This window comes from Lonchura striata, chromosome 33 (genome assembly GCF_050655825.1).
Source record: "Lonchura striata isolate lonStrDom1 chromosome 33, ASM5065582v1, whole genome shotgun sequence".
NCBI lineage: Eukaryota > Metazoa > Chordata > Aves > Passeriformes > Estrildidae > Lonchura > Lonchura striata.
In genome coordinates this window covers 5,098,537-5,122,128 of record NC_140735.1, presented here as the reverse complement: position 1 = coordinate 5,122,128, position 23,592 = coordinate 5,098,537, and the positions used below count along the sequence as shown (strand labels likewise).

At 50.8% G+C, this 23,592-nt stretch overlaps 1 protein-coding gene and 2 long non-coding RNA genes across 3 annotated transcripts; 1 reads left to right on the top strand and 2 right to left on the bottom strand.

Annotated features, from left to right (window-relative positions):
• Positions 1-1,348: 1,348 nt before the first annotated feature.
• On the bottom strand, positions 1,349-11,201 carry LOC144248003 (uncharacterized). Its single transcript, XR_013341415.2, has 2 exons — positions 11,086-11,201; positions 1,349-1,740 (listed from the first exon to the last, which is right to left on the bottom strand). It is a non-coding gene; the product is annotated as an uncharacterized LOC144248003 (long non-coding RNA).
• LOC146764530 (uncharacterized) lies at positions 10,569-12,940 on the top strand. The gene is made up of 2 exons (XR_014950728.1): positions 10,569-10,814; positions 11,931-12,940. It is a non-coding gene; the product is annotated as an uncharacterized LOC146764530 (long non-coding RNA).
• A 131-nt stretch (positions 12,941-13,071) lies between these two features.
• On the bottom strand, positions 13,072-22,615 carry LOC144247975 (uncharacterized). The gene is made up of 2 exons (XM_085564403.1): positions 19,808-22,615; positions 13,072-15,592 (listed from the first exon to the last, which is right to left on the bottom strand). The coding sequence occupies exons 1-2, from the start codon at positions 21,920-21,922 to the stop codon at positions 14,696-14,698; spliced, it is 3,012 nt and encodes a 1,003-aa protein (XP_085420529.1). The 5' UTR covers positions 21,923-22,615; the 3' UTR covers positions 13,072-14,695.
• Positions 22,616-23,592: the final 977 nt, after the last annotated feature.

The following is a 23,592-nucleotide window of genomic DNA, read 5'->3' as shown; positions in this document are numbered from 1 at the left end:
CAGCCAGCTCTTCCATCTTCCAGCCAGGAGGGAACCTGCCCAAGCCGTGGGCTGCAGCTTTTCCAGGGAATGCTGTCAGAGACAGTGTCCAAGGCTTTGCTGAAGTCCAGATGGACACATCCACAGCCTTTCCCCATGCCATGGTGGGTCACCTGGTTATAAAAGGAGATCAGGTTGCTCAGGCAGGACCTGCCCCTCTTAAATTCACGCTGGCTGGCTCTGACCCCTCGGCCATCCTGTGGGTTCCCTGTGGTGGCTTTCAAGGTGATCTGTTCCATAACCTTCCCAGACACCGAGGTCAGGCTGACAGGCCTGGAGCTCCCCACATCCTCCTTCCAGCCCTTCTTGGGGATGGGCTCACACTGGCACCTCCAGTGCTCTGGGACCTCCCTGCTGAGCCAGCACTGATGGTAAATGATGGGGAGCAGCTTGGGGAGCTCATCCACCAGCCCCCTCATCCCTCTAGGATGGATCCCATCTGATCCCATACACCTGTGAGCATCTGAGTGGCTCAGCAGGACCCCAGCTGCTTCCTCCTGGATTACAGGGGGCTGTTCTTCTCCCTGTCCCCATCTACCAGCTCAGGAGAGCTCTTGTCCTGAGAACAGCCTATCCTAAGATTGAAAATTAAAAGAAACAAGATGTTAAGGAGCTTGGCCTATTCCTTATCTTTAGCTACTATATTTTCCACTGCATCCAATAAAGAGTGGAGGTTCTCATTATCCCATAAATTGCAACTGAGTTATTTGTAGAAAAGTTTTCTAATATTTTTCACAGAAGTGGCCAGGTTAATCTATTATTGAGATTTCACCTCTTTCCTCTTTTTTCCTGCATGACCTAACAACATCCTTAAACGCTTGCTAAGTTGCCTGACCTTCTGTCCAAAGTTGATGCACCCTCTTCTTTCCCCTGAGTTCCCACAAAAGCTCCATGGGCAGTCAGGGCAGTCATTTTCCTCACCAGCTCATCTTTTGCCACACTGGGACAGTCTGCTCCTTCCCCCTTAAGATTACTTTCTCAAAATGTGCCCTTTGTTCCTGACCCCTTTGTTTTTAAGGGCTTTTTCCCTTAAAAATATCGGTACCTGATTTGGTACTCCTCAAGTCAGCATCCTAAATAGGCCAAAGACTGCCCTACCTAATTCCAGTGTGGAAGTTTTGTTGCTGTCCCTCCTTGTGTCACAGATCATTGAAAACTTGATTATTTCATGGTCCCTGTGCCCCAAGCAGCCTCCAACCCCCACATCTGCCACCAGCCCTTCTCTGTTTGTGAGCAGCAGGAGACAGAGATTTCCTTGGGAGTGGAGTGTTACAAAAATTTGGTAAAACAGAAAACTCCTTAACACCAGTGCAGCATTAAGAAGCAGCATTCTTTATTCAGCCGGATGCACGGGGGATAGCTCCTCCCAAAGCCGAGCTTGCTGAGTACAGGAAAGTTTCTGTTCATGTTCTATATTTTGCACACATATTCATTGATTGTCCTGGACTAAACACACATCTGATAATCATTTTTCCAGAATCATTAACATATTTCCCCTCCCCATTACCCATGCTGTCTTCTGTCCCGGGGATCTTCCCTGGTGGTCCCTGGTGGTCGTGGACCCCAATGTTCCCGTGGGCCTGGCTGAGCTGGCAGGACACTGAGGCTGGTGAACTTCCAGTTCCCCTTCTCCCACAGTTGGCATTGTGTGGTTTCCATAGGCCTGGGGAGTTGGAGAACAAGCTCCAGTTGTCAGCTCACCTGGTGGAGACAATTCATCATCTGGTGACATGAGGTCACAGAGTGGACTGTGACATCACAGAGTGGACATCAAGCAACTACAGCATCATTGACTGTCTCTGTGACATCAGATAAGAGGCTGTGACATAACAGCAGACTATGATATCACAGAGTGACATCAGAGACCAGCTGTGTGACATTAGAGATCTGGCTGTGACATCTCAGAGCAGGCTGAGACATCCCAGAGGGGCTTTGTGACATCCCAGGAGGGCTCTGTGAGGTCACTGGGTTGGTCACTCCGCCCCAGCCCCCCCTCACAGTTTCTCCCAACAAGTCCAATGCTGTTCATGCCCAGCGGAGTCCCTGTTCCCCAGTATCCCCCCGGTCCCCCTGGAGCCACAGCCTCCACCCAAGGATGTTCCACAGGATCCACCCCAGAGCCTGACATGGGGACAAGGGGCCAGGGCTGTTTGACCAGGACATCAAGTACGTGGATTATCCAAGTCCCTGTGGCCGGAGTTGAGTTCCCCAGGGCAGGAAAGATGTCTGGCAGCTGGAGCAGGGCTAGGGAAGGGCCTCCAAGGTGGGGCTGGAGCCCTTGGGCTGTGAGCAGAGGCTGAGGGAGCTGGGCTTGTCCAGCCTGGAGCAGGGAAGGCTGAGGGGCTCCTCATCCCAGCCTGGCAATGCCAGCAAGGAGGAGATGGAGAACACAGAGCCAGGCTCTTCACCGGGGGCCTGGTGGGAGACAAAAGCCAATGGGTGGAAGGGGAAACAGGGAAGATCAGCCAGGACAGGAGAAGATTAAATGAGTCAGTTGGTTTCAGCATTTCCTCAACACCAAAAGCATCCTGACCTCCCTTCTCCATTCACCACTGACAGCTTTGCAAATCAGGAATTGTTTGAGCTCTTTTGCCCCCACTCCAGGATGAGCATCCTGATGCAAGAACTTAACTGTGTTTATATCTATCAGAGAACCATGTAAGTCTAAAATCAGCTTTAGTATGGAAATCACTTGTGGATGGTGGACTCATCAGATGCTGCTGGGATGTTGCACATAGCTCAGGGAAGAGCGTGTTTGTTATTAAATTGTGTTCTGTTCAACCATGGTCTGTTTGCCATGAAGAGAAACTTTCTGTGCCTCTGAGTCTCACCAGTTCCTGACCCCAAAGGACACAAACCTGATAAGTTGTGGTTCCCACTCCAGTCGTGGCACTTGGAGCTCCCTCCATCCCCAGAGCAGAGCTCCCTTGTCCCAGAAAGTCCCTGGCAATGCAGGGATGAAGGAAACAGGACAGGCTGTAGGGATCAGGGGCAGGGCACGGCCAGGGATTTTGGGGTGGTTGTGAGCCCAGGGCAGGACCCGGCCCTTGACCTTGGTGAACCTCATCCCACTGTCCTGGGCCCATGGCTCCAGCCTGTCCAGATCCCTCTGCAGAGCTTCCTGCCCTCCAGCACAGCCACACTCCACCCAGCCTGGGCTCACCTGGAACTGACTGAGGGTGCCCTCGATGGCCTTGTCCAGATCAGCAATAAAGAGATTTCACTGACCTGGCCCCAGCCCTGATCCCTGGGGACACCCCTGGATGTGACTCCATTCCTCAGCTGCTCTGAGTGCCAGGGGGTGGATGAGGGAAATGGTGGGGAGGGGGTAGGGACAAAGTGTGATTGATTGTCAGCCATGAAGGATCTTTGTCGCTGTTGAGGCAGGACGGGAATTAAGAGGCTCTGACTCAGAAGGCTGTTGAGAGTAAACTCCGGTTAATTCAAAATGCACTGCTCTTTTATACAGAGCTCCGCAAGGACCAAATCCATTGGTTCTGAAGTGAAAACAACCCACCACCATTGGTGCAGTGTGGAGAGTTTTGTGGATGAATGGCTTCGTGAGAAAGGACATGACTACGTGCAGTTAGTGAAGCAGTAGCTGAAAATTGCACAGTGCAGCAATAGCAGATGTAGCAACAATATCTTATGTCCTTGGGTAAGCTGGTTCCCAACAGTAGAATGGTCAGCAAAAAGATAAATGTAAGGGAAAACAAAGCAAGCTTAGAAAGCCCCAAAGGCAGGGTTGACCTGTTTTTGATACACCAATGATGAGCCTAAGTTTTGCAATATGCATGAGCTTCATTATAACGGGTATAACTGTACATGCGTGCTTGTAATAAACTGAGACTTGTTGACATTATAGAATGGACTTGTCTCCTTTCATTTTTTCTACACCACAGCATCACCATGGTCTTATTGGATACGCAATCTCTCTATGGACCATTGGTTCCATGCAGCCCTGCTGTGTCACAGTGGTTCCTTGGTTCCATGAAGCCCCACTGCATAGCAATGGAATCTTGGTTCTGTGAGGTTCTGTGCGGTCACAATGGTGTCCCTGATTCTGGAGACCCTTGGTTCCACAAGGTTCCATGATGTCACAATGGTCTCCCTGCTTCCAGACTGTAACAATGGACCCTTGGTTCCACGAGGTTCCATGATGTCACAATGATCTCCTTGGTTCCACACTGTAACAATGGACCCTTGGTTTCATGAGATTCCATGATGTCACAATGATCTCCTTGATCCAGACTGTAACAAGAGACCCTCGGTTCCACGAGGTTCCATGATGTCACAATGGTCTCCATGGTCCCAGACTGTAACAACAGACCCTTGGTTCCACAAGGTTCCACATTGTCACAATGGTCTCCTTGGTTCTGGACTGTAACAATGGACCCTTGGTTCCATGAGTTTCCTAATGCCACAATGGTCTCCATGGCTCTGGAGTATAACAATGAACCCTTGCTTCTACAGTGTTCCACGATATCACAATTCTCTTTTGTTCTGGTCTGTAACAATGGACCCTTGGTTCCACGAGGTTCCACAATGTCACAATGCTCTCCTTGGTTCTGGACTGTAACAATGGAACCCTGGTTCCATGAGATTCCATGATGTCACAATGATCTACTTGGGTCCACTAGGTTCTATGGTGTCACAATGGTCTCCGTGGCTCTGGATTCTAACAATGGATCCTTGGTTCTATGAGATTCCATGATGTCACAATGATCTCCTTGGTTCCATGAGGCCTTGCTTTGTCACAATGGACCCATGGTTCCATGAGCTTCCGTAGTGTCACCATGGTCTCCTCGGATCTGCGTTGTCACAATGGACAACTGGTTCCATGGGACCCTGCTGTGTCACAATAAACTCTTAGTGCCATCAGGTTTTCTAGGGTCACAATGGTCTCCCCGGTTCAACGACACCTTGCAGTGTCACAATGGCTGCCTGGTTCCCTGAGCTTCCATAGTGTCAGCCATAGTCTCCTTGTTTCTGCAGTGTCACAATGGACCCTTGGTTCCATGAGCTTCCTAAATGTCACTGGTCTCCTTGGTTCCATGTGGCCCTGCTGTGTCACAATGGTCCCATGAGTCCATGTCCCTTGGTTCCATGAGTTTCTCTACTGTCAGCAATGGTTCCTCTCCTCCAATGCGGGACCATTGTGTCACAATGGACCCTGGGTTCCATGAAGTTCTTCAGCATCACAATGGCCCTTTGGATCCATGAGGTTCCTTCGTGTCACCACGGTCTCTGTGGATCCACATTGTCATAATGGACAATTCCTCCCATGCAGTCCCACTGTGTCGCAGTGACCCCTTGTTTCCATGAGGCCCCACTTTGTCACCATGGACCCTTGGTTCCATAGGTTTTTTTCTCTAACAATGGACTCCTTGGTTCTGTGAGTTACCCTGCATTTTACAGAGGTTTCTTTGCTTGCCACAAGGCCTGGCTGTGCCTCAATGCACCCTTGGTTCCATGAGGATCTGGAGGATCACAAAGGATCCTTGGATCCACAGCGTGTTGAGGAGTTTCTCATGGAACAAGGACATGCTATCCTTGATGCTGTTCCTTTGCAGGAGCTGGACAACCCTGGCCTGCAGATTACAGAGTTACTTTAGTTACTTTAAAGTACTTAGGACATTCTTGGAAAGACAATAGGCCTTGCACAAACACAATAGCCAATGCTGGGTGCTGAGTAGTACATGAAAACTGGCACATACTATAACCTGATCAGATGCTTGTAGAATAACAGCCAATCAATAAGTGACAATAGCAAATAAATATTCATTGGTTAACATAATATGATTACATTTATTATGTTAACCAATGAATGTTAATTTGCTATTGTATTATGTAAGGCAATAAAGGCATAAAATAAGACATGAAAAAATTAGACAATAAAGGAGGATGACATCAAGCCATATTGGTTTGGGTGTCATTACTCCAGCTGGCTCTCTGTGGGACCCTCTTCAGATTGTCAGCAACAAGGGATCTTGATTTTCATACCTAGTAAAAATGGATTAGGAGATGCTGGGGATCCATATCAACTGGGGTTTGATGATATCAATCTATAAATAGGAAAAGTAAACAGGACAAAACAATTCCCTCTGCACTGTTTTCAATATAGTGGCTTGACTTTGAATACACTTCTGCAATCTGTCTAATTAACCACTGAAGAATTGAAGACTTGAATTATTTCCATGGGCTTGTTTTGTTTGGGTGTTTGGAAGAAATATGAATGAGCCTTTGTCACTGAATTTCTACACTGAAGAGCTCAAGAAAGAAGAGGCCTCTGGAGTAGTAAAGTTCATCACCAACCTCCAAGGTGCTGAGGATTCATCCCCATTAGAGCAGCAATGAGCAGAAATGGGCTCAGCTTTGGGGCTACCCCAGCTCTGGGATGGGCCCTGGGCCTGGAGCAGGAGCAGCTCTGGAGGGCCCCAGGGCCGGGGCTCTTGTGCTGGCCTGGGCAGATGGGATGGCAGGAGGGGCTGCAGAGCTCTCAGCACCTCAGGCAGAGGGGAGCAGGGCAGCCAGGGAGCTCCTTTGGCCTTGGCCAGGCCCCTTCCCCCATGGTGGGGCTGAGTCCTGGCTGAGCTGCAGCTGCTGCTGTGCCCTTGGCAGGGGCTGAGGCCGTGGGGCAGTGCCCAGAGCAGCCTGGGCTGAGCAGAGCTGTGGGGCCAGAGCCGGCTGGGCTGTGCTGGGGAGAGGCCCTTGGTGCTGCCCAGAGCTCAGGGCAGCTGGCAGAGCTAGCAGGGAGCTGGGCTGGGCTGGGAGAGCCTGGCACAGAAACCATCAGTGTCCATCTCAGCCTGGCTGAGCAGGCAGGGGCCAAGGACAGCAGAACATGGTCGGCAAGTTCTCTGTGTGGGAGATGAGCTGGTGAGTCCTTGAGCCCTCCCAAGCGCTGGGGCTGCACCTCCAGCTCCAGAGATGTGACAGATGGGAGCAGAGACAAATCATTCCTGCTGCATTCTTCATTGTGTTTGCTTGTACAGGTGACCTGGATCCATATGTAGACGAGCTGTTTTGTGTCTGAAAACACTGGTAAAGTAAGAAGAATACTATTTTTTAGCTGAAAATAATATTTCATGCATAACACACAATGAGAAAGAAAAGACACATATGATCAGAAGAGCATCTGAGTTTTTCAGAGGACAAGAGGCTCATTGATGTTGCAGCAGTCAAACCTCTTCAAATACTTTCCTCAAGGCTTCCTTGAAACGGGAGGTGACCACCAGAGGCCAAGGCCAGCCAGAGCTGTCTGTCCTGGCAGATTTTGTCTGGGAGAACCCTTGCAAATCGGGAATTTTGGAGGAAAAGTGTCAATTTTGGCCATGGTTGCCTGTGCAGAAGGGATGGTACTTTTCCACAGGAAGAAAAGCACAGATCCCCAGTGTTTGAAGCAAGGTGAGAGCCAGCTCTCAGGAAGACAAGGTCAAAAAGACTTGTTTGTAATGGCAGCTTTTGATGGGAGCAATCCCTGGATATTGGGAATTTTGAGGGGAAAATCCCATTTTGGCCATGGGTGCTTGAATGTGAAGGGCAGTTCTTTTCCATTGGAAAGAAAGCCCAGAGCCCTTGGCTCCATGAGGCTCTGATGTGCCACAGAGGCCCTTTGGTTTCACAAGGCCTAAAAATGTAGAAATGGTCTCCATGGTTCCATGAGGCCCTGCTGGGTCACAACAGACCATTGGTTTCACTGAGCCCCACAGTGTCACTATGGTCCCTTTGGCTCCAAGAGGCCCTGAAGTGCCACAGTGGCCCTTTGGTTTCACAGGCCTCAAAGTGTCAAAATGGCCTCCATGGTTCCATGAGGCCCTGCTGTGTCACAAGGGACCTTTGGTTCCATGATGCCCCAGATTGTCACAATGGCATCCTTTGTCCCGTGGAGTCAGAATGGACCCTTCATCCCATGGACCCCGACAGTGTTCACTGTAGTCCCCTTGATTCCACGAGGGCCTGCCATGCTCTAATGGTCTCTGTGTTCCAGTGGGTCCCAAAGTGTCAGGATAGTCTCCATTGTTCCATGAGGCCACGCAATGTCACTGTGCTCCCCTTGGTTCCACAGAGCCCCACAGTGGAACAATGGACTCTTGGTTCCATGAGGTTCCTCAGTCACAATGGTCTCCCTGGATCTGCAGTGTCACAGTGGCCCCTTGGCTCCGTGTGGCCACGCTGTGTCACAATGGCTCATGGTTCCATGAGGCCACACAGTTTAACAAGGGACCCTTGGTTCCACGAGGCCTTGCTGTGTCAGAGTGTCCCCTTGGTTCCCAGAGGTTTCTCAGTGTCACAATGATCTCCTTGGATCTGCACTATCACAATGGACCACTGGTTCAATGTGGCCCCAATGTGCCAAAATGGATTTTGGTTCCATGGGGTTCTGCGGTGTCACCATGGACCCTTTGTTCCATGAGTTTGGGCAGTGTCACAGGTGAGTCCTGGGTTCTGTGAGGCCCCGCTGGCACCAAATCTTGGAAATATCACCATGAGGCTCCTTAACACTAATTTGCTATTTCAGAGGGTATAATTTATTCAGGCCTGAGGCCTAGTGAGGGCTAACTCCTGATCTGATGCAGACATGTAATTTTACCAGTGTATTGCTCATATACAGTTCCTAAATGCTAATTATGATTTACCCATTTCCATTAAACCCACCCCAAGTTCCCAGATTCAGTCCTTGTTTTCTCTGTCACTGCACCCTTGAGCCAGATATCTTATCTTCCAGCCATCCCTGCTGGGAAAGCAGCCCCTGAATGCCTTGTTCCTGTGCTGGAAGTTCACAGGCAGGGTAAAAATGGAATTAACCCTTTGGGTATCAGCCCAAGGCTTTGTGTGGCCAGGCAGGGGCAGCAGGAGGCAGAGCTGCCAGCAAAGGAAGGGGCCAGCGAGGTGGGGCAGCCGGGGGTGACAACAGCCTGCAGGGACAGAGGCACAGGGCAGGGACACCGTGGGACAGCCTGGGCTGCAGAGGGCTCAGGGATGTGCAGCAGCTGCAAGGCCCTGACAGAGCCAACCTGTGCAGCCCTTTGGCCGTGGCTGCTGGCCCTGGGCCTGAGCCACGAGGGGACAAGTGACCCTTGCAGCCCTGGGGCCTCAGTGCCTCCTTGTCCCTGCTCAGCAGCCTGGCAGGGCCGCCCCATGGTCCTGCCCTTGGCATTACACATCCCCACATGCCAGTGCCCATCCCGGGAAGAGCCCTGAGCAATGAGGAAGGGACAGGATCTGCCTTGCCAGGGGCTGGGGCTCAGGCTTGGGCCCTTTGCATTCCTGAAACACATCCAGGTTTGCTCAGCACCAGAGACACCTTTCCCTTGCCTGTCCCAGCTGTCATCACTGCCTCCAGTGTTCTGCTCTGACTGGAACCTGGGGACACTTTCTCAGTCCTGTCCCTCAATGGGATCCATTAAAACTTCAAGAAGCTCTGAAGTTTTAATTTTGAGTTCTTGAGAAGTTTTTTGAAGACACATTCAGGGACTGAGTCTAATGTAAACAACACCAAAGCCTTGAGAGGGTCATTAAAATTTTCCTATTCCAGTTGTGGAGAAAGATTTCAAAGTGCTTGTAAGAAATACACATTCCTATTTTAAAGGGTGTATTTTATTACATTTCTCTTTAGATCAGAGGTGATTGCAGCATTCTGTGTTTGATATTGACCCAGGGTCTCCCCTCAGGAGCTCTGGCCTGCTCAGAGAAGCTGTGCCCTGAGCTCTGGCCCAGCGTGGACAACCTTGCTCCACATTGCCCCAGCCCATCCTGTCTGTCCTCACTCACCTGGGACCTGCTGTGCCTGCAGAGCTGGCTGCACCCAGCCTAAGAGGGGCTTTCCCTTTTTCTATGTTTGAAGCAATCTAAAACTCCTGAGTTTCCCCATGAAAACAGACACCCTCCTCAGGTGTGTGCCAGCCCAAGGTGCCACCAAAACCATCCAGACCGGCCCTCGACCAGCTGTGAGGGTGGATCATCAGCCCCAGCTGCACTGGGCACTGCAAGGAGCTGTGGCCATGGGCACTGCACTGACCCCACTGCTGGGTTTGGCTGCCACGGCAGCCCTGAGAAATTAAAACTGTCCTTGGAAACACTAGGGAGGACTGGGACATACTGGGGAACACTGGGAATGCTGTGGGAGACACTGGGACATACTGGGAGTGATACTGTGGGGATCTGGGACAGCCTGGGAACATGAGGAATGCTGAGGGGGAATCTGGGTGGACTGGGATGGACTGCGGGGGTACACTGGGACACACTGGTACATACTGGGTGTGAAACAGGGAGTGAAACTGGGGGATACTGGGACAAACAGAGAACATTGTGGGGAAGACTGGGCAACACTGGGGCATATTGTAGATGACATGGGAGGAACTGGGAGGGCCTGGGAATGAACTCAGGTGTATTGGGAGGGACTGGGCTGTGCTGGGAGGGACTGGAGGGGCACTGGTGCTCTACTGGGCTGTACTGGGGATGAACTGGGCTGTACTGGGAGGGACTGGAGGGGCACTGGGACTGTACTGGGCTGTACTGGAAGGGACTGGAGGGGTTCAAGGGGCTGTTCCCGTCCCCTCCCATTGGCCGAGGCTCCCGCCCATCACAGCATCCAACCAATCAGCGCCAGGGATCGTGGCTTTGGGGGCGGTGCCTACAGTCAGCGCCATCTTTCCTTTTGCCTACATCTCCCATCATGCCCAGCAAGCCAATAGAGCCTCATTGGGGCCGGGACTACAACGCCCGTCATGCCCCGCGCTCCACAGAACCCCGGTACCGCCCCCATTTGTCCCGTAAGTGCCCCCCAGACCCTCCGGGATCACCAAGTGCCCCTCAGCGCCCATTCGGGACCCCCCAAAAGCGTCCTAGGATCCCCTGAGTGCTCCCAGCCCCACAGATGCCCGGTACAGCCACTTCTGGGAATTCCTCTCCTCTCATCCCCCGCGGCCCCAGAGCCCCTCAGAACACAGTTCCGCGCCTAAAATTCCTGCTGCGCCCTGCGCTCTAAGGAACCCGGTTAAATCTCCCCAAGCTCCCCCCGAGTGCTCCAGAGCCCCCGAGGACCTCACGTCGTGGCTCGGACGCAAAAGTGTCCCCCGACTGCATTCCCGGTCCGCAAACACCGCGTCCGAGGCACTTCCGGGACTACAGCTCCCATCATGCTCCGCGGCGCACGCCCAGCACTGTTCCAACCGTGCCTTCATCTCCCGTCATGCCCCGCGCCCCAGCGAGAGCCGCTGTCACCGAGCCTGGAACTCCCGTGATGCTCCGCGGTCCCGTTACACTCCATTGTACCCGCGCCTACAACTCCCGTCAGCCCCCGCGCCCAGCGAGCCCCGCCCGAGCCCCCCTGGTCTCCCCCGGACCCCGAAGGGCCCCAAATTCCCCTCCCTGACCTCCAGGGCCCCCCTGGACCCCCGAGTGCTCCCCCGGACCCCGAACTGCCCCTCAGGATCCCTGAGTGCCCCTCCAAGTGCCCGCCCGGCTCCCCCAGGTGTCCTCCAGACCCTCAAGTTCTCTCTGAATTCCCTCCCCAGACACAAAACTGCCCCAAATGTGCCCCAGAAATGTCTCCATGGACCCCAAAGTGGCCCCTTTTACCCTGTCTGAGAAAATAATACAAAAAACGACAAAAAGCTTAAAAACAGGAGTTATAGCGCAGAGGGCAAAATCAATAGCTGAAAGTGGTCAATGAATTAATGAAGGGAATTGTGATACTTAGAACCCATGACCAAAAAATTTTTTGTTTCCTAAAACATATACATTTTTTGTATAAATTTTAAAAATTACGTGTTAAAGATACAGAATAATATTATTAGACATAAGAAAAAACAATTATAACTGTATTTATTAATTAACCTTTATTTATAAAGAAAAATGCACAATTTTTTAATGCTTTGGGCTGTCAGTCTTAAGCAGGCCCTGTCAGACATGGTGAGGCTGGTGGTGAGGAGCAGCTTGTCCAAACAGGGTCAGCCCTCAAGGAGCTCATTCTTCTCCATGCCCAGCCCTGCTAAGGAGCCATTGAGCATCAAGATCACCTGGGAAATGATTCTATCAACTCTTCTCTGAACAGAAAAATAAAAGAATATTCATGTGATGAAAAAATAAAAATCAGGAGGTGGACTTTGAAGTTTCCCTCCTGAACAGAACAGCAAACTGCACAATCCCTGGAGACTTGAAGACAATGGAAGGAAGACAAAGAGCTCCTGAGGGCTTTCTGTATTTTAAGGATCCCCAGGGTGGATGTGGGGCTGGGTCCAGGAGCCTCAGGCACTGAGAGAAGGATGAAGAAGCTGCTGAAGGAGTCAGAAGCAAAACTCCAAGTTGCTCGGAGAATCCCTGGTCCCCAGTGAGGGCAGGGACTGCCAAAGGCTCCCCAGGCACTGGAGAGAGCAGATCCTGGAGGCCAGGACTGCAGGGAGCCCAAGGCTCAGAGCAGGGAACTGCAATGCTGAGCAAGGCCTGGGCTGGCTGGGGGAAGCAGAAAGGCCAAGCCCTGAGCCCAGCCTGGCACAGCAGGGCCTGTCCCTCACGGGTGGCTCGGGGCTGTTTGTGGGGCAGGGGGATGTGAGGGGCAGCAAGGACAAATGCCATAAACCTGCAGCCCCTGCAGCCTCCTCAGGGAGGGCGAGGGAGAATGTGAAAAATGCCAATCACTTGGTTTTTAAAATTTTAAAAGTTTAATACTAATAAAATGGTTATAAAAATAATAATAATACAATTACAGTAATAAAGTTTAGAGTTAGGACAATTACAAGACAATAAAAAGCAAAGAATTATGGATGTCCAGGTGCTCTCAGACACTAAATCGCAAAAAGCATGCCTTGTGAACAAAGGAATAATGTTACAAGCAACAGCCTGTTGCATATTCATATATCTCATCCATGATGCATAAATTCCTTGCAAATTAAGAACATTTCTGCTTTTTGTCAACTTCTTCTCCTTAATCCTGTTGGTTCCACAAAGATGGAGAGAAGGTGGAAGAATGTTTGTCTTTTCTGATAAGGAGGCTGTGACTTTTTATGGGCCCCCTTCGCTGACATCTCTGTGTGAGGAGTTTCTTGATTATCTCATCTTCCTGCTTGAGCTTTTAACAAATCCTATATCACAGAGTTTCTATTTTAACATTATGTTGTAACCTAAAGCTACATTTAACTCACTATGTAAGAAATTAATACAGCATAACTTTCTAACATGACACATATAATATTCATTGTAACATTTGCGAAAAGCCAATCATAAAATATGCATTTTTCACAGAGAAGCAAAGTGCAGCCCCTCACAGGGAAGTTCCTTCTGTGGGGCTCCCGAGGCGCTGCCCGAGCCCAGGGACAAAGGCCTGGGTGCCTCTGGCCCTGCCAGCCCTGCCCAGCCCTGCCCATCTGTCCTGGGGCTGTGCCCCTGTGCGCGCTGCTCCTGTGCCCTGGCCGGCTGCACTCGCCCATCTCGCTGTGCCCCAGCATTTCTCACCCAGCGTTTCTGTGCCCTCCCTGGGCTGCCTGCACCCAGCGCTGCCGGCTCCTGGCACACAGAGCCGGCCCATGACCCAGCCCCATGCTGGGACACCTCCAGCACCAAAATTCTACCCTGGCAGGGACTTTTCTTCCTCCTCAGCTCCAGGCTGAACCTTCCAAGCTGTGCTTTGGGCAGGTTTCCTTCTCTTCCCACTGCCAAGGAAAGCTCTGTCTCCTGCTGGTAACAGACAGGGAAGGGCTGGTGGGAGATGTGGTGGTCAGAGACTGTTTGGGGCACAGGGGCCAGGAAATTACTGAGTTTTTAAATACTCTGTGAAAGGAGGGCCATCAATAAATCTTCTACCCTGGAGTTACAGAGAGCAGACTTTGGCCTATTCAGGATTGATTTGGGGAGTACCAAATCAGGTACTGATGTTTTAAAAGGAAACAGCCCTTAAAAACCAAGGATTCCAGGAAGGATGGACACAGTTCAAGAAAGAAATGTTGAAGGAGCAGCAACAGCTTGTCCCTCTGTGCCAAAAAGTGAGCTAGCAAGGAAAAAAAATGGCCTGGCAGGTCATGGAGCTTTTTCCAGGAACTCAGGGGAAAAATTAGGGTGCATCACCTTGGGAGGGAGGACCAGGAAACTCAGGACATGCTTAAGAATGTTATTAGGTCATGCAGAAAGCAAAATAGAGAGGTAAAAGCTCAATTACAACTTAGCCAGGCCACTTATGTGAAGGAGAATAAAAATGTTTTTATAAATACATTAATGGCAAAAGGAGCGGTAAAGACAACCTCCATTTGGTGGGTCAAAAAAAAGGTTCCATGAGGCCTCTGGGTGCCACAATGAATTCCTTGGTGCTGCAGTGTCATGATGGAGCCCTGGTGACACAAGATCCTGCAGTGTCACCAGGGACCCTTGGCTCCATGGGCACCACAGTGTGACAATTGTTCCCTCAATTCCCAGAGTCCTTGCAGTGGAGCAATGGCCCCTTGATTCCATTGTCCCCAGGCTCTCCTGCTGGGGAAAGCAACTGAGTGATGAAGCATTTGCTGCATCTGAACACTGAGGTCCATCTTGCCCCCTCTTTTCCTTATTGCCATTGTTCCAACTGCACATTTCTCAGAGGATAACCAGGGATTTTGGGACAAAACCACATTTTTTTGATTGGGAATGTCCCTGGGGATCCCCATTACACCAGGGTGAGGTCGCTCTAGAGCAGCTTCTCTCTCTCCTGGCAACCTTTTTCCTCCTCCCCAACCTCCTCCTTCTCTGCCTCCTCCTCCTTCTTGTTACCTTCATCCCCACTGTTCAGAGCATAATTCCAAGAGAAAAGCCAGTGATTTTGGGGCAGAAAACTGCTTTTCTGAGAGGGAACCTCCACAGTGGTTCTGGTCCTGTCAGGGCACCCTTCCTCCCTGTCCTCCTCCTCCTGCCCCGCACTGAGGGCACACCTGAGCTTTGCCCAGAAGAGGGGCCGCGCAGGGAGCTCGGAGGGCCAGTGCAGGTGTGTGTGCCGCAGCAGCACACGGCGCATGCGGTGGAAGGCCGAGAGCTCGGCCTCGGGGATGTCCTCGAGGAAGATGAGGACGAGGACATCGCGCAGCTCATCAAAGAGGCGATAGCTGGCCATCTGGATCTCCAGTGAGTACCACTCGCTGCGCAGGTACCCGCGGCTCACCACGCACACCGTGTGCTGGCTGTTGTACACAGCGTCCACGATGTTGTCCACTATGGCGCGGCCGGGGTGAAAGTCACGGTGGTGCAGGCAGAGCCACAGGGCTCCGCGCTCCAGCTCAGGCACCAACTCCTCCAGCACCCACCGCTCATCCCCAGAGTTGTAGGACACAAAGGTGTCGTAGGTGTAGCGCCGCTGCTCCCGCCACCAGTGCCCACGTGCCCACGCGTGCAGCGGGAACAGCTGGTAGCGCAACCGCCAGTACCCACGGTGGTACAGCAGTGGCAGCACTAGCAGCAGCAGCACGGCTGGTGCTGTCCCTGCAAACAGGTACCGCCCCATGTCCAGGTAGCACACGCGTGTGTCAAAGGAGTGCAGGTACGTGGAGGCCCCACCTGTCTCACCACAGGTGTAGTTATACAGGTAGACCACCTGTTAGAGGGAATGCCGCGGGAGACAAGACTCATGATATCATGATCATCAAGTCTCAGTTTATTGTGACAGATTACACAGTTTATGTATGTTCGTTAATTAGCTCATACATATTGCAAAAGCCAAGCTCATGATTGGTTGCTATGTGACTTGTACTATTATCTTAAAAGTATCTTTATGATCGATACATGCCTGTCCATCTGGCCTTGCAGTTAGAACAGCTTAGTACTCCTTTGTTCTTCTCTATCTACTTTTACATACCAAGCAGTTTCAATATCCTGCTTTCTGCACACCATCTACTCTTCAGGGCCATGCAAACTTTGCAGCAGTCACGTAGCCCTCCCTATTTGGATTAATTTTACAGTATCATGTCCCTTGTCGTTCAACCATTCCTCTGTCAGGCTCTCTTCATCTCCCCCGTTTTCCTTTTGTACAAGAAGGTGTGCATTCAGCATTTTCTGCAAAAGCTGCTGCATCAAGCCTTGTAAGCAAGTAAACACACAGGGCAAAACAAACAGAAGTATCACAATTATGCTTAGAACTATTATGCCGTATTTGATAATGTCTCTTAACTATGGTCCAATCCCCAATCCTTTTAGCTATCTTTCTAAACCTAATCTATCCTCTACCTTTAACTGTTGAGTTAGCTCAGTCAATTTTCGTATTTGCTTATGGATAGATGTAGAGTGATCAGATAAGTTCATACAGCACATTCCTTCAAATTCTTCACAACTATGACCTTGGGCTAGAAGAAGTAAATTAGTGGCAGCTGCTCTGTTTTGCAGAACTGCATGACAGATACTACCTATATTTGTGGAAAGCTCACTTAATATTTTAGATGAAATATTAATTTATTTTTCTGTCCAGTAGGCTAGGATTTTTAATTGTGTGAGAGCTTGCACTGAAGCAACTCGTGGGGTGAAAAATGAGGTTAGTATTACAGAAGTGCACCCCACTTCATATTTCTCATGGTTTTGATTGTTCTGTTTAACATGAAAGGAACAAACTTAATTCTAAATACAAACTATATTTATGATAAACTTAATGTTATGCTTTTGATTATCTAATTGATTGTCCCTCTTTTTCTTTTGCCATTGAAAAGCAATGGTAAAATGAACAGAAAAATCACAGGCATTACTAAAACTCATTAAAACTTAGTAAAAAAAGTCTATAACATAATTAAAAACACACTTATGAAAAAACCCAAAGTCTACAATCTTCTGTGGGTGAAACACAAATCTTTGCACAATCCACTTTTGCTGTGCATCCTCTGATTTACTTGTGGAGAGATTAGTGTTCTCTTGAAATTGATAAGTTTAACATTCTTCAATGAAATCTATCCAGATTCTGCACCTGCTAAAACACAAACAAACTCAACACTCCCCACAGGGACTGGAGGGTCCTCTCTCAATTCTGTTTCCTAAAATTTGCATGAAGAAATGGAAATATCAACATCTTTATAATAAACATGAAAAAACATCAAGAACAAAACAATGCATATAGTAAAGAAACTAACAACAAATAAAAATCAATCAGATAATACACAATTAATATTACATATAAAATCACAGTTACCAAGTGCTACACTATCAAATTGTCATCCCAGAGTCTGCAGCAGCTGATAAACCTTAAAACAACAGAGATTTGGATAAAACATGTCCGGATCATGTCTCTCCAAAACTCCCTTTGAGGCTCAGCTGCCCTATATGGTCAAATTGTCAAGCCAAAAGGACTTGAATACTTTTTGATGCAGAAAACACCTGGGTCAATCACACCATCCACGTAGAGCCAGAGCTTGGCCAGAGCTCAAACTCTAATTGGAGGATATGTTTTAACACATTATAAAACAAAAGTCCTAGAAATAACAGTTATAAGTAAAAAACCTTATTATTAAAACTTTATCAAACTATCAAATAATTGAACCTGTCTAAAATCTCTTTCAAGACAAAAATTCTCTAAATACAACAAACCCTTTCTTCAGAAATCTGAAAATTTGAAGTCTGAAATCTTGAACTAAAATTTGGACAATGAATTTTTAAAGGAAGATGAATTGCAGCTGCATAAAAGATTGGATAAAGAAAACACATGAGTAGTTAAAAAATCAAAAACACAGGATCCTGAAAAAATATCTTGTAATCAATCACCTAAAGAGACAATAAAACATATGAAAACTGACTGTAAATACTATAACAACACCTTAATACCTTAATACCTTAATAATAATTCTTATCACAAAAATCAGACAACTCACATTTTATGATTAACCTATTAACAGGAAATGTTTAAAATAGTTTAAGCAAATCCTTTTAAAGCACTCATATAACATTAGTAACAATCACTACTTATCATTACTTACAAAAACTTAACAATCACTATTTATCGTATTATCTATAAAACTTAAAAATCACTATTACTTATATTATTATCTATAAAAACCCAAAGACGGAGATTACAAACTCAATACTAAAATTCCATCAGATGACATTTTCTCAACTCTTTGTTTTCAGAGACATTTTTGGTAATTAAATCATTACTAACATTTCTATCTTTATACAGTGATTTTTATCTATATCATATTTGAAATAACATTGATTCACATAATGTTCATCCTTCTTGGTATCTTGGAAAACACTCAGTCCTGCTGTACTTTTTCATTACGTCTCTGACTCTTGTAAGAAATTGGGAAGATGCTGTTGAAATTTTTGCTGTAGTGTTGCGATCCCGCCATCGGCGGCGCTGCTGCTCTCGGCGTTGTCGCTGCCATGGCAACCAGGACTGTGCCGCCATCTCCGCCGCCATTGCTGGGCGCTGCGGGGAGATGAGGGGCGGCGCCGCCTCGCTCCCGTCCTTGTTGTGTCACCTTGTGGATGGGAGAAGAGACACCCCCGCCACGGCCGCGCCCCGCCTGCTCCGGCTCCAGCGCGGCCGAGCCCCCAGGAACGCCCCTCTCCCCCCTTGCGCTGTTGCTCGGCAGCAAGGAGCCTTCCGTCTCTCGGCTGATGTCCGCTCCGCCCCGGGCTCGCCTCCGGCTCGGTGCTGGCCGGCCCCGCTCTGTCTGGCCCCGCGCCTGCTCCGTTCTACCTGATTCCCGTTCACAAAAAGTGAATTTGGGATCCCAGTCCCGTTGCCATAAAGCAATTTGGATCTCAATTTCCAGCACCTCAATGCTACTAGTGTCTATGGGAGGTACAGGCATTTCAGAAGCAGAGATGGGAATGGGAAAATTTGTGAGAACCGGAGGGTTTGGCTCACTGGAGAGAAGCGAGGATTTACATTCCTTATTTTTCTCCAGAGCTGTCCGTATCATTTCCACCGCCCTCTATTCTGCCTGACACATTAACAATTCGTTATCAACCACTCTCCAAAGTTTACTCATTTTCTTGCCCGGTTTATCCTCATCTAACACTAATTCCCACAACTTATCCCTATATCTTCTCCATTCTGAAAGTTTATGAACACTATGGGGGTTAACGAAAAAGCCGTAAGACTCAGCATGATGCAATAGCGAAGGGAGATCCTTATCTAAGTCAATCCCCCTAATCTGCCTTTTTATAAGAGAAGCACTAAATAAATCATATGCTGCTTGCCTTTCCATGATTACGTCGGTACCGTTGCTGGCTCCTTCAGGCTTCGGCAGCACGTATCGGCTGAGCCCGCCGCTGCGGTCACTCAGGGCGCGGAGCAGAGCGTTTCGCCTCTTCTCTTTATTTTCGCCGTCCTTCCAGCTGCAGGACCCGAACCCCAACGCAGCACCTCTCTCGCCTTAGGCTCGGATCAGGTCCCTGCTTTCGGGCGCCAGTTGTTAGAGGGAATGCCGCGGGAGACAAGACTCATGATATCATGATCATCAAGTCTCAGTTTATTGTGACAGATTACACAGTTTATGTATGTTCGTTAATTAGCTCATACATATTGCAAAAGCCAAGCTCATGATTGGTTGCTATGTGACTTGTACTATTATCTTAAAAGTATCTTTATGATCGATACATGCCTGTCCATCTGGCCTTGCAGTTAGAACAGCTTAGTACTCCTTTGTTCTTCTCTATCTACTTTTACATACCAAGCAGTTTCAATATCCTGCTTTCTGCACACCATCTACTCTTCAGGGCCATGCAAACTTTGCAGCAGTCACGTAGCCCTCCCTATTTGGATTAATTTTACAGTATCATGTCCCTTGTCGTTCAACCATTCCTCTGTCAGGCTCTCTTCAACCACCTGCACGGGCCCACCTTCCAGCCAGGCAGGCAGCCAGGCATTGGCACAGCTGCAACTCAGCGGGCACTTGCGCAGGTCCAGATAGCGCAGGGCGGGGAGGCGGGTGGCCAGAGTCACATCCAATGTACGCAGCTCGTTCTTGGCCAGGTGCAGCTCCTGCAGTCGTGTTAGGTTGCCGAAGACCTCGGGGCCAAGGCTGCGCAGTCCTGCACTCTCCAGGTTCAGGCTGCGCAGCTGGCTCAGGTTCTTGAAGACGCCGGCAGGCAGGTGGCCCATCCCGCCATTGCTGTCAGCCAGCGTCAGGTTCCGCAGCTGTGCCAGGTCATCGAAGGCATCGTCAGGGATGGCCGAGAGTGAGTTCTGTGCCAGAGAGAGTGAGCGCAAGGCACCGAGGCCCTGGAAGAAACGTTGTGGGACTACACGCATCCCATATGGCTGCTGTGCCTGCAGATTCAGGTCATAGAGGTTATGCAGGTAGCGGAAAGGCGGCAGCTGCCGCAGATGTCGGCTCAGGTAGTGCAGCGCGTTGGCACGCAGGTCCAGCACACCCAGCATCAGCTGCACCGGCTGGAACGCGGCCGCTCTCACCTCCAGCAGCCGGTTGTGGTCCAGGTAAAGTCGGCAAAGCCGCGGGAGGCCCTGGAATGCCTTGGCTGCCAAGTGCTGCAGGTTGTTCCCACCCAGGTCAAGCGTCTGCAGCTGGTCAAGCCCCTTGAAGGCGCCAGGGAAGAGCACGGCCACGCGGTTGTTGCGCAGGTTGAGGTCTCCCAGCTGGTGCAGGTCAGCAAAGGAGCCGGGCAGGAGGTCAGTGAGCAGGTTGTTGTCAAGGCGTAGGTGCCGCAGGTCGTGGAGTCCACGCAGCGCTGTGCGGTCCAGCCGTGCCAGCCCGTTCACATCCAGCCGCAGCTGCCGCAGCGCCGGTGCATTGTCAAAAGCACCCGCACCAGCCACCAGGATGCGGTTGAAGCGCAGGGACACGTTGTGCAGCTGCCGCAGAACTGGGGACCCGTTGCACGATGGCAGCCACTGCAGCAAGTTGTGCTCAGCCACCAGCTCGCTCAGCTCTGCGCGCTGTGCCTGGTTCAGCAGCCGCCCTACACAGCCCAGGTGCCGCAGCCGGTTGCCAGATAAATCCAGGGCACCCAGCACCGGACACTCAGCCAGAGCCCCATCGGGCATTGCTGTGAGCCCCATGCGCTGCAGCTGCAGCCTCTGCAGCTGCTGTCCTCTCAGCTGCTGGCACAGGTATTCCAGGCCGCTCGTGCCTACCTGTAGCCCTGACACGTCCACCTGGTGCGGGTAGATTCCAGGCACACGCAGCAGCTGCACTACGTCCAGCGGGTTCCCAGCCAGGTGCAGGTATGTCAGGTTGCTCAGGCACAGGTGAGCGAGTGGTGCAGGGTCTGAAATGTTGTTGTAGGACAGGTCAAGCTCACGCAGCCCTGAGGGCATCACCCCAGGGGTGGCCCCTGAAAGAGCTCCCAGGGAGTTGTTGCAGAGGTGCAAGACCCTCAGCGTGGGTGGCAGCCCCGGGCCCAGTGTCGACAGCATGTTTACACACAGGTCGAGCAGGTCTAGGTGCGTCAGATTCCCCACAGCCATGGCCACGGGCTCCAGTGCTTGGAGCCGGCCATCCCGCAGCCAGAGCGTGGTGAGTGCGGCCAGTGGCTGGAAAGCTCCAGGGGCCACTTTCTGTAGCGGATTGTGGTCCAGCCGCAGCGTGCTCAGATTTCCCAGCCCAGAGAACACACCCGTGGCCAGCACTGACACCTTGTTGTGGGCCAGGTCTAGGTGCACCAGTGCTGACAGCCCCCAGAAAGCCCCTGGGGCCAGGCGTTCCAGCTGGTTGTGGGTCAGATCAAGGGTGTAGAGCTGCGGCAGGTGGGCAAAGGCACCAGGGGGCACCTGGTGCAAGATATTGACAGAGAGGTTGAGGAATGTGGCAGTGGAAGGGAGGTCGCCCACTGCAGCCCCCACGGTGCTCAGGAAGCGCTGGATGCAGTGGAACAGACCAGGGTCCCGCGGTGCCTGGATGCAGTTGCGGAAGCCATAGGGAGAGACCCCTGCAGGCACCACCACCAGTGTCACCAGTGTCACCAGCAGCGGGGTGCACATCCTGACTCACCCTGCAGAGATCCTGGATGCAGTGGGAGAGAGAGGAGGAGGAAGCATATCCTTGGTACCACAGAGACCACGCTCAAGGCCCAGAGACCACACTTGGGGACTCAGGGATCCCCACCACCCTAGGGATCCCCTTGTGAACCAGAGACCCCACCAGCATCCCAAAGACCCAACTCAGGGCCCAGGGACCCCCGATCCACACCCCAGAGACCCAAACAGAACACCGGGACTCCCACTCTGTGTCCAAGGACTCCTCATCCCCACCCCAGGGAATCACATACATACTCCAGGGACTCCCGTCAGGGCCCAGAGGACCCCCCCACCCCCATCCACAACCCAGGCAGACACACTCCAGGGACCCCCACCAGAGCCCAGGGACCTCCCCTAGGGCCAAAGAACCTCCACACACCCCAAGGACCCCTTGCCCCCCACGGATTTTGGGCACCCCCCTGCTCCCCGTCAAGTTCCCACCGTGCCACTGCCTCTGCTTTGGGTGATTTTGGGGTTAGAAATGGGAAGTTTGGGGTATCGCTTTTTGTCACCACTGCCCCAACCACCTCCCAGTGACGTTGGTGGGGGAGGCCCCTGCCCAGACGGATTTAGGGGTCCCCAAGGGGCTGGCAGGGCTACGAGTCTACACAGCAGGGTCACCCCGCCTCGGTGCAGACTCCCGGAGTCTGGGGGGCCCCTGGGACACCCAAGCCTCTTAGCCCAGGCCGCGCCGTCCCCCTGCTGCCACGTGCTGCTCTTGGTTCCTCTTCCCCTTCCTCAGACTGAACCAGCTGGTTTTGGTTCCTTCGGGGAAAATACTGGGCTGTACTGGGTTCTACTTTCTTATACTGGGCTATACTGTACTATATTGGTCTACAGTGGGCTGTGCCAGTTGTACTGAGTTATCCTGGACTCTAAAGGCTGCTAGTGGGCTGTACTGGGCTGTACTGGGCTGTATGGGTCTGTACTGGGCTGTACTGGGCAGTACTGGCCTGTACTGGGCTGTAATGGTCTGTACTGGGCTGTACTGGTCTGTACTGGTCTGTACTGAGCTCTAATGGGCTCTACTGGTCTGTATTGGTCTTTACTGGGTTGTACTGGTCTGTACTGGTCTGTACTGGTCTGTACTGGTCTATACTGCTCTGTACTGGTCTAGACTGGTCTTTACTGGTCTGTACTGGTCTGTACTGCTCTGTACTGTTCTGTGTTATAAGTTGAGGTGAATAATTTGATTCAGCCTGTTAAGATCAATTAATAATTTTATTAATTACAGCAAGCGATAGCAAGCAAAACAGCGCTGGGTTCAGCTGTGAGCCTGGCTCCGCCAAAAGCTGACAACCTTTCCTTCTCTTCAGTCCCTTTTTATCTTGCATGAGTGGGGGTGATGAGTCTCGTTCCACCGTGGTTATCAGTCCCAGGAACAATGGGTTTCACAAGTGGGGTGGTGTGTCTCCTTCCACTGCGGTTTATCAGTTTCAGCAACAATGGGTTTCCACTGCGGTTATCAGTTCCAGCCAGTCCTGCAAAATCTTTCACAATCTTTGTTTGTGGTTACCAGTCAAGCCTGCAAATTCCATGTCCCGACTTCCCCCCCTTTTATCCTAATTTCATACTTTTGATGAACAAACAAGTCAATGCAGTTTCTCACAGTCCCCCATTCCATATTTTATCAT